This window comes from Papilio polytes, unplaced genomic scaffold (assembly GCF_000836215.1).
Source record: "Papilio polytes unplaced genomic scaffold, Ppol_1.0 DF821845.1, whole genome shotgun sequence".
Classification (NCBI taxonomy): domain Eukaryota; kingdom Metazoa; phylum Arthropoda; class Insecta; order Lepidoptera; family Papilionidae; genus Papilio; species Papilio polytes.
In genome coordinates, this window is record NW_013527359.1 from 3964842 (window position 1) to 3976052 (window position 11211).

Below are 11211 nucleotides of genomic sequence, written 5' to 3' on the forward strand. Positions count from 1 at the left end.
CCGCTATACTGTCGAACAGGTCGCCACCTGCACATGGATAACACATATAGCATTATTCCCAACCGTCCCCCCGCTGTGTCTCCACGTGACGACAGATGAGAATAGTTTCATCCGTCCCACCTTTTAGTCCCACTATCAATAAGATGACAGAACCGTTAAGAAATAAAATAAGTTCCAACCGTCCTCTCGTCGCAAAATAAACGGATGAAACTTTTTATTCTTGTCTGTCGTCACGTGGGGACACAGCGGGGTGACCGTTGGAAATATTCCCACATATAGCGCCAATAGCCTAATGGTTTGGGGTACGGACTATCGATCTTGCAAGTACTTACATTAAAATATTTGACATAAGGTGAATCTTACTAATATTATGAATGCAAAATTTTGTTCGAGAATTTGTAGCCTAAACTGATCAGATCTCGATGAAATTTGGCACAGATATAGAACATAGGCCACTTGCTAAATACTTTATTATTACTCGTGGACGGATTCGCGGGCGAAAGTAAATACATTATAAAATATAAACATACCGCCTACAAGTTCCATAACTAGGAAGAGCCACTCGGGGCAGTCTTGCTCCTCTATAAGGGACACAATGCGCGGATGGCATAGCTTTCTCATTACTCGGACCTGTATCAAATTAAACATCACTAAAGATATATACACCACAAAATATATATAAAACATATATAAAAATAATATATTTTCACTTACAATGTCAGATAAGGCCAAAATAGTTCCATTCACACTGAAAAAGGTCTTTGAAAAGGCCTAGTTGGACGATATTGGATTATGATCTTACTATAGCTTATTTATTACAGAAAATTAATTTAATATAACTGGTGTTTATTCAATTTTTTTATCAAGTGAAGTTTATGTGTTATTTAGGAATTATCTTACCAATCTTACTAATATTCTAATTGCGAATGTTCAGATGGATGTTTGTTAGAGTTTGTAGCCTAAAAGGCTGAACAAATCTTGATGAAATTTGGCATAAATGTAGAGGATAGTCTGGAAGAACACATAGGCTGCTTAATTTTGTTTCTTTATTTAATTCCACTCGGACGGAGTCGCGAGCGTAAGCTAGTAAAATAATAAAAATAATTCACACCTCAGCTTCTACATAATGCTCCTTGCCTTTGCATTTCGCTTTGTCAATTATTTTCAGAGCATACTCCTTGCCGGTATTCTTGTCTCTGCATATCCGTACAACAGCAAAGTTGCCGTCGCCTAAAAATTACCATATTAATTTAGTGATTTAAAATATTAATTTGGTGATTTTGCTAATCCTTATTAAATAATTATTTTTTACAATAAAAACTCCTATGCTTACGACAAGCTACAGGCTACATATTTTCTCAATATTTTAATTATTGGCGAGTAAACTGGAAAATATTGTCATGCGAGAAAGAGACAAAAATAAGCTAATACTAGCAAAATAGCGACATTGTAATGGTAACCAAATATACATACATACATACATAATTTTTTTTTAATTTCGTGGGGATGAAAACACACGGAAACATTATTTAGATACAAATGAAAGCACTTACCAATAATTTTTCCAACGGAGTACTTCAGTCGTAGTGGGTGCGGCAGCAGCTGCGCGGCGGCGGCGTGCTCCGCGTCGCGACTCTCCCCGCCCGCCGCGCCGCCCGCCGCCGCCGCCGCCGCGCCGCTCGCCTTCACCGGCATACGCGGCTTCGGACCACATCTATAGCATCACCAAATATACAGGGTGATTCATCATCACCAGCTCACTATACGTCCCCACTGAGGGACTCGGAGCCTACACTTAGGTTTGTCTAGGTCATAGTCAACCATGCTGGCCCGGTGTTGGTTGACTTCACACATATCTACGAATTTCTTCGCCGATACAAATATTTTATTGGTAAATATTTCACAGGTCATTATGTTGAAAAAAAAAATTACAAATACAAGTTACATTACGATGTTTTCCTTAACTGTAATAACGTTGCGTAAACTATGTATCAAGGTCACCGTGGTTATTTCAATTCTCAGCCAATAGCAAGGGCTTTCATTGTCTATTGAAAATTAGAATTTTATTTGCAATTAAGTTTTACAAAATGTAAACTAAAAATAAGATTTTTATGACATGCGGATAAAACCTTACATGAACACCTAGTCATTTCATATATAGGTAACTGACATTTTATAAAACAAAAACATAGAATAATATTTACCTGGAATTTCTTGAGATTGGGGTTTTTCTGCATTGTAAGACAGCTTTGCTTTCTTCAAATTCTAATTCAAAATCTTCTTGATTAACCCTATATAAGGTTAGATAGAAAAAAAATCAATTAATAAGAATTGTAAATTATAAAAGGGGATAGAACTATAATGTAACAAAAAGGCTTTTTACTAAAATATTATACAGTTAAATTAAAAAAGGTGTGTGTGAACTACAAGAAAAATAAAAAAAATCAAGAACTTTCTTTTAAGAATTCTTTTAGGAAGTCGGTTCAAAATAATTTCCTATAATAACCTTAAAATTCACAGTTGGTTTAAATGTTATTCATGCTGGGTTTCTGAAGTTTCCTATTATTTTGTCATTACCTAGAGATTCATTATTGTTAGGTTGCCCTAAGTTATCAAAAACATTACCAAACGGTTAAAAGTAGCTGGAAAACCGTCCATAAACAATCAAAAGCACAAACTTACCTTTCATTTCCATAAGCAAAGAAGACATCTTCATCCTCAAAGAAGTGGTGCAAAGCGGAGACAGCAGTACCCGATTGTGTAAACACTTTCCTCACACATCCCGTGTCCAGTTTGATGCACTCAGTAATGGCGGCCAGCGCGTGCTCTAGCGTCGGACTGTTCCGCTTGTTTAAAAGTAACCTACATACCTATAGTACAATTTAATGCATATAATAAACATATCTGAAAAACTTTACGTTTAGAGCGGGCGCACACCTGTGACTAAACTATCGCATGACTGTTGTGAGATTACCGATTGTTTCGCAGCCAATTTAACTGTGTAGTAGCACAACTAAAAATGAAGTAGCGAGGGCAACTCCATACAAGGTCATAGAATCAAAGCGAGACAGTTGTGCGATAGTTTAGTCAAAAGTGTGCCCCGCACACTCTTAAAGTTGTAATCATATATTTATTAAAAAAAAAGCCATAGACAATAAATGACATTGTGAGCCAAGTGACCTGTAGAATATAATTGATCATTTCTATTGAATTATATTCAAAGTAAATGAATCGCCTATTGTCAGAAATTGGAACATAATGCATAATCATAGATGTTTTTTTTTAGTAACTTCTGTAAAAAAATTTCACCATTTATCAGTTCACAAAATCTCTACTAATATAATGAAGTATAAACACACAGTTACGTAGAATGTCACCACATACTGCATATTTTTGAATAAACCTTTTTTAAAGGTCCTACTTCTGACATGTTACAGGCTGTACATTTTCACTGTTATAGGCTATGCAGTCAATTGCTAAAAAAAATTATGCGGAAAAGGGACAAAAACTACAAGCCAATACCAGCAAGAATTAAGGGTTGTTATAGAAACATTGTTAGACAATGGCAAAAGCTCTTGTTGTCATTTAAGCATTTGAATGTTGACATTTTCAAGTAAAATTTATGAAATGTAAACAATAAAATAAGATTTAATATTACGATACTCATAGTTTCCTTATAAAGGTGTACAAAATATTTAACATATATTTTTTTACTATTGTTAAAACGAAAAATATTTAAATACCTTCCGTGGTTTAACTCCATTCCTAATAATTGTGACTATACGTGGTCGGACCACATTGTCTCCCGCAGGACTCACTCGCGCCGTCCCATTACCAGTAGTGTTATTGCTACCATTTGTCTGAAATACAACATAGATTTCATTAACAAATAAATAAATAAACTGTACTAATATTATAAAGATGAAATATTTGTATTTTTGTATGTTTTTAAAAATCCTTTCACCATTAGAAAGGTAATTTTTCTGTGAGTAACATAGGCTACGTTTTTTGATTATTTATTTAAATTCACGCGAACGAAGTCACGAACAACAGTTACTAAATAATAATGATTATTTAATTATTTATGTAGATTTACATAATTACAAGGAAAAGTCCAATGATAATGTTTTTGTTTCATGTAAGCAATGTTTATTTACAGGAAATCATCTCAATGAATATTGAATTATGATTACTGGCTTTTCTCGTATTTCATAATAAATAAATCGTGTTTTGGTACATTATGGATTACCCAATATTGATAAGAACAATTTACACTAGCATTAAACAATAAAACCCCATATAACATATTTTGTATGGAGTTATATGTCCATTTCCACTGTGAAAAACTGTTATACATGAAAGTTAACTTTTGTGATAGTTTAGTGGAAATATCAGTAATGTATGATGACTTGGAGGGTAATATTACAGCTAAGAAAACCTGATCTCTATTGACACTGGATAGGTTGCTGCATAAAAATTACAGCTTGATTGGAAATGCTTGTGTGAAAGATATATAAATGTTTACCTCTACTATAATATTACAGAAGAGGAAATATTTGTAATATTGTATGTATTGAAATAACTCAGATACTACTGGACTGATTTTAAAAATTGTTTTTAAAGAGATATGTTATCGTTGAGTAACATAGGCTTTTTGTTATTTTTTAATTTCACATGAACAAAGTCCCGAGCAACAGCTAGTATTATTAAATAATAAACCTAAATACTGACACCGTAGCTCAAGCCATAAAGTGCAACAGACTGAGAACACAGTTATAATTGCAACAATTAAATTCATGCTACAGTGAGTATTGCAAATTATATGTTGGCAACAGTAATATGTATTTAAACTATAAAAAATGGAAAAAATTATTCATCAATATGTAAGATAACATCTCAAACCGTCTTGTAGTTAGGGTTCATTTTAAGTCTAAACTATGATTATTAAGTACTCATATTAGAAATAGTAAATTACATTGTTTCCATATGAAAATCTAATAAGAAAATTGAAAGGTTTAAACAAGACAGAACTATATATTTCATATGCATAGAATTTTAATTTTGTATACTGTATATTCATAGTTAGAAAAGTCTAAGAAATATTAGTATATCAACAAATAATATTCTTATAATTGAATAAAATTAATCAATGATTACATACTAGTGAGTAACGGGACGGTTTATTGTTAGCTCTTGCGGGTGACGGACTGGCACTATCATTTAAAGACTCAGGGCCGCTAAGTCTAAAAGATTGTGGCGTTATAGCACTAGCTTCGTAATCTAACCGTTTAAAAGGTTCGCCGAAACCACTGCACACATAAGATTGTCCATCCTCCAGATCATCTAATTTTCCTATCTGAAAGAATATTAAAACAATTTTTATTACAGTACTGAATTCAAATTAAATATGAAATTAAGTTACACTTACTTTTCTACCTTCAAGTGAATAAATTGTTCTTACACCACTTGGTAAAGTAACATTATCAACTAATGCCCTAGTCAAATCTGCAGTCAAACTATCAAATGATCTGAAACATACAAAATAATAACACATAGTTGCTTCAGTGTTGACATCAAATAATTTCAGACCCTTCAAGGATCATTTTCCTGGGTGACTAATATATTTTTTAACTAAAAATTAACTTTGTGTAATTAATTTACATAAAAACTACATTAAATGGAAAACATAACAACCTAACACTGTTATTCAGTAACATAAACAAGTTTAAACATATGGCTTCATTAACTGCTAAGAATTAAAAAAAAAAGTAGTTACTCAGTAAATGCAATACAAAGCCTTTAACGGGTTCGAGTCAGCATGTCGCAAATTTGTATACAATAGGTAGATATAAAATAACTATCGAAGTGAAAGTAGAATCCATTTTTGGTATCCAGAAATACATTTTAATGAGTAAGTTACCTGTATCGTTCTGGCAAGACTGGAATCGTAACTCCGGAATAAAATTTGTCACCGTTTCGAAAAAATCTAATTCGTTTTGCTTTTCGTGCGGAACCCACAGTATTGCGTGGATTTGTCCTAGATTTAATTATTTTCATATCGCTGAGATCCTTCTCAAGTTCACATACAGAACTCGATCGGCTCCCACTTCGACTGAGGTTATTCTCCATTCTTTAATAGAAAGTTAAAGTTATACTAAGCCAAAAATTTGTTAACGGATAGTCCTTTACTTTGAAAACTAATCCATTAAACCTCACCCGTATTTCCTTGGCACGTTGTAACAGACAGTATAAATATCAAGTTAATAAAAAAACATCACTTAATCGTGTCTCATTCTATAATTTCCCCAGGAAAGCTGATATTACAAAAACTTATTGGAGTAATCGTGATCCTGTATTTCATGAAACACGGAAATCTGCGGAAATCAGCGCAGACACTACCACAGATAATGAAATTCGTTAAGACATCTTTAAAGTTTAATTACAGATTATATTGTAAGTAATTTGCGCAAAATGTTTTAAAATATTTTATACTTACCACTGAAATGTCTGTTAATTAAATCGATATTTTAATTTGATGCAGAGCATTGACCTTTTGAAATACAATTTATAACAAAGATTAATTACATAAAAAACCATTCTGTTATGGCAACTTCAGTAACAGGTGACGCATTTATCAATTTCGTTTTATGTCAAAAGAACAGACAAAGAGTGAGTTAAAATTGTATTTTTACATATTTTGTAATATTTTTGTGCAAAATGGCATCGAGAAAAAAGGTTTTATTGAAAGTCATCATCCTCGGCGACAGTGGCGTTGGTAAAACTTCGCTCATGAATCAGTTTGTCAACAAGAAATTTTCCAATCAGTACAAGGCAACAATAGGCGCAGATTTTCTCACAAAAGAGGTAATCGTCGATGATAGGATTGTAACAATGCAAATTTGGGATACTGCTGGACAGGAGCGTTTCCAGTCGTTGGGGATGGCCTTCTTTCGGGGAGCGGATTGTTGCGTTTTAGTGTTTGACGTAACGGCCCCCAATACCTTCAAGTCCTTGGAAAGTTGGCGTGATGAATTCTTGATACAAGCCTCACCTCGTGATCCGGATAACTTCCCGTTCGTCATTTTAGGCAATAAGGTTGATTTAGAAAATCGCGGAGTTTCAGCTAAACGTGCGCAGCAGTGGTGTCAGAGCAAAAATGATCTACCTTACTTCGAAACCAGTGCCAAAGAAGCTGTGAATGTGGAACTAGCCTTCCAGACTATTGCTCGTAATGCCTTGGCTCAAGAAACAGAAGCTGAACTGTATAATGAGTTCCCCGATCAGATTAAGCTCAACGCTAATGACAATGCTCGCAACCGAGATGGAGACAACTGTGCCTGCTAGACTTCCAACTGAATAACTCATTTATCGGCAATATACTAGTGTCACATTTTTTTTTTTAAATTACTTTCATAGATTGTAATATTATTGTATAAGTAATGTTTTCTTTGATGACATAACTATCAATATATGAAATTGTCAAAGTGTATTTAAGTCACATGATTTTTTTGCGGTTTCTTTGTTATGCACATATCAATTGTGTAATGCACATAGCTAAATTACTTGAGCTTTTTCCTAGTGTAGAGGCACTATCTCAAAGTACAAGTCTACTTTATGTTTCATAATTAATTAGGCCAAATCTCGTAATATTATCATCATGTTTTAATTATGTTTTGTAATTCATTTGTAAGCTAAATGCATGAAGATATCAATGGCTCCTGTGTGTAAACAACAATTTACAAATTTGCATCTTGTAATATATTTTGAACAGGAAAATGTATATGAAATTACTTTTTTAATCATCAATGTTGCCGTTAGATTTCTATTGTCTATTAATGCATCATAATGAAGTTTTAAGTTCAATCTTGTAAAATTTGTCTTTTAAAATGATAATTTACATTTTTATAATTTACATAATTTACATAGGAGCCATCCAAATATTGGTTTTGTTGCCCAGTTGTATGAACAGTAGATTGTAATCATATTAACATTCAGTCTGTTCTATAAAACATGACATTAAACAATGATAAAAGTTGTAGAGCTAGATGAGTCATAACATTTATTTCATGTTAGAAATGACTAAGCAACTCAGTCTACCTAGTGCAGGGGTAGTGAACCAATGGAACATATATTTTAGGAATTCTGGTTATAAAATGAAAAAAATATATGTCATATAAATGAACATGTAGTACTGCTTACTAGTACTACTATGCCTTATGCAGAGTAACTTCAATATATAACAACATTAAAAGTTTTATTATAAAAATAACTTGATAAAAAGGTTCATTACCCCTGCCCTGGTGCATTATTTACTTTTATCTACATTAAACAACCTATAAATGTTAAATTATGTAAAAAACATTAATCTATCAGCTGTATAATTCTATGTTCACTGGTGGTTTTGCATTGTTGAAAACCAATGTATAAAAACATGTTATTTATTTCTCTGACTACTCAATAAAAATAAGAGAAAAACCATGTTTTAAATCAACTTCCAAAAGTGGGAAGTTTCATTTTTATGTTTTTAGTACATGTTTTTCAACAATGGAAACTTTTGTTTAAAATGAACAATGAATAGGTAATTTTATTTGTATGTGCTTATATCAAAATTTATTATAAATGTCATAGGTTTGTTGTCTAAGGATGCAATAATTGTTAGAGAAGGTATTTGATCTGTTTTGTTATACTAATAATTTGTATAAGAAATAAAATTGTAATGGTATATATCTATGTGGCAACAAACTTTGATATGCTTATAAAATATTTCTGTATATATTTGGAATTTGTTAGATGTAAGTAGTTAAACAGTACCATGGTTATAGTAGTTACACAACATTTTACATACATTTTGTCAAATATTTTTACATGTCTGGCTAATCGAAAATGAATATGTGTAAGCCATATTAATTACACTTAAATTTGGTACACAATTTTTTTTTTAAATTCGGGAATTGGGAAATTATTCGTAAATATTTAAGTTGAATTATGATAATGATCACAATAATTCTCACTTGCCATTTAAAATGTTACTTTGGTCAATCCTTTTATTGAATTTAAAAGGCATTTATATAAAACCCCAATATAGTGAGCTAGAAAGAGATAAAAAATGAAAGTGTATGATATAATAATGGTTGCTTTTTATTTTATATTAATAAATATTAATAAAAACACATTAATGTTGTTTTAAAATACCATAATAATCGTAAACACTCCTGAAGTTATTATTTAACACTAGGTTTCGCTCGCAACTCCGTCTGCGTGATTAAAAAAACTCAAAAGTAGTAACCTTTGTTCTTCAAGACCATTTACATCTATACCTAATTTCATCGAGATAAATTGAGCCGTTTTACAAAAAACATCTATGCATCTAAACTTTCGCATTTATAATAAGATTAGATTGTTTCTTTCAATTAAATGAACTTGTACAACAATTGTTTTGTCAATTTCATGTAATCATAATGTCTTTTGCATTTGTAAGAGTTCGAGTCGCGACAACGTACGTTACGTGAATCTAAGCACTTCAACTTAACAAGATTAATCACGTGACGTCATATCTTCTTAATTATTTTGAATACTGGCTGTTGCAGCTTCGTCAATATGATAAAAATATAGCCGATGTTACTCTCTTATATCCGCTACGTTTCAATAAAAGTCCCGTCTATCGGTGCAGCGGTTTCGGGAATACCCGGAATAAACGCTGACTTTCGAACAGACAAACAGACAAAAAATGGCGACTGCGAACTGGGCTCTGTAGATGGTTCATTTGTTAATCGCTCAACTTTTTTAAAGCTGACAGTACCGACCCTTTGAAGTTATCCGTAGGTAGGATTGAGAGAGGAATCTTTAAATTTGTAATCTTGGAAATTGTTTGAGACTATTTTAAAAAAGATGACTGTGATAAGAGAGCCGGCCAATAATTCGTTTGACGATACTGTACTGCATGGGCGGACCTGAAGGAAAGTCAAGATTACGTAAATCTGTTTAGAACAGTTGAAAGTTGAGTTTCCATTGCTGAACAACCTGCACATAAACATGTTTTAGTTTTTAAAAGTTGTGTATTTACTCCCATCAGCGCCATCAAGCGCTAAGTAGATAAATAACAGGAATAAAATTAAACATTTTTTCTGTTCTAGTACAATATGACTCTAAATTGTTTTATCTAAATTTTAATTTAATATTTTCTGGAGTGTTTAAAATCGAAAAACTATGTAAAATAAAACATGTTTTAATTTTTCAATGTTGGATATTTACTCCCGTCAGCGCCATCTAACGCTAACTAGATAAATATCAGGAATAAAATTAAATATATTTTCTGTTTTAGTAGAATGTTACTTAAAAATCTTTTGGCAAAATTTTAATTTACGATTTCTGGAGTGTCTCAGCTCAAAAAATAACCACATTAAAAAGAAAAGATGTTTTAATTTTTAAATGTTGGATTGGTTGATTTCTGTCAGCGCCATCTACCGCTAAGTAGATAGATTACAGGAATAAAGTTAATTAAATTTTCTGTTCTATTATAACGTTACTCGAAATTATTTTATCTAAACTTTAATTTAAGGTTTTCTTAAGTGTTTTAAAAGTCGATAAATTAATTACAACATAGAAAACATGTTTCAATGTTGGATATTTACTCCTGGTAGCGCCATCTAGCGGTAAGCAGATAAACTACAAGACAAAAGTTAATTATATTTTTTGTTTTATTACAATGTGATCAATTTCCTAGAGTGTTTTAACTCTAAAAATTTGATTATATTATAAAAAGAAGATGGGAAGTATTCATTGAAAGTAACCCATTTTATTTACACCTAGCGCTCTCAAGTGGCAAGTAACATACAGTATTTTTTTTCTAATTATTTCGCTGTTAGCTTACAATTTTACATGAATGTATCTAACGAGTATTTACAGGCACATAGTTCCTTGAAATGAGTTTGTTTCTAAGTTAAAATCTGAAAAGTTTTCTCGTAAATTAAACATTTTAGTATGTGCTTTTGACCAATAGATGTCACTAGGTAGTGCTAGACTTCATAGAATAATACGTCTTCAATGGTGGATATTATATTTTTTCATTTTCTATTTTAATGAATTTTAAACTATTTTCTCTGTGTATGTGTTTGTATAACCGTGTTGGTCCGCATATTTCTTAGGTCATTAATGTACATTTGGGAAACTAGTATTTGATCTATGAGTGATGATCGATTCCACATTTAAATT

The 11211-nt window shown here is 31.9% G+C and overlaps 2 protein-coding genes across 2 annotated transcripts in view; one reads left to right on the forward strand and one right to left on the reverse strand.

The window, feature by feature from the left end:
• Positions 1 to 6390, reverse strand: part of LOC106107817 (serine/threonine-protein kinase GA29083) — an 8325-nt gene extending 1935 nt beyond the window's left edge. The window contains exons 1-11 of the mRNA XM_013288821.1: positions 6217 to 6390; positions 5921 to 6130; positions 5429 to 5528; positions 5162 to 5356; positions 3744 to 3860; positions 2683 to 2870; positions 2205 to 2291; positions 1554 to 1714; positions 1112 to 1230; positions 531 to 630; positions 5 to 27 (exon numbers count right to left, since the gene is read on the reverse strand). Of these exons, the coding sequence (XP_013144275.1) occupies positions 5 to 27; positions 531 to 630; positions 1112 to 1230; positions 1554 to 1714; positions 2205 to 2291; positions 2683 to 2870; positions 3744 to 3860; positions 5162 to 5356; positions 5429 to 5528; positions 5921 to 6129 (1299 nt within the window). The 5' untranslated portion in view covers position 6130; positions 6217 to 6390. The remainder of the gene's footprint in view (positions 1 to 4; positions 28 to 530; positions 631 to 1111; positions 1231 to 1553; positions 1715 to 2204; positions 2292 to 2682; positions 2871 to 3743; positions 3861 to 5161; positions 5357 to 5428; positions 5529 to 5920; positions 6131 to 6216) is intronic.
• A 239-nt stretch (positions 6391 to 6629) lies between these two features.
• On the forward strand, positions 6630 to 9092 carry LOC106108118 (ras-related protein Rab-7a). The gene has a single exon (XM_013289205.1). The coding sequence runs from the start codon at positions 6718 to 6720 to the stop codon at positions 7342 to 7344; it is 627 nt and encodes a 208-aa protein (XP_013144659.1). The 5' UTR covers positions 6630 to 6717; the 3' UTR covers positions 7345 to 9092.
• Positions 9093 to 11211: the final 2119 nt, after the last annotated feature.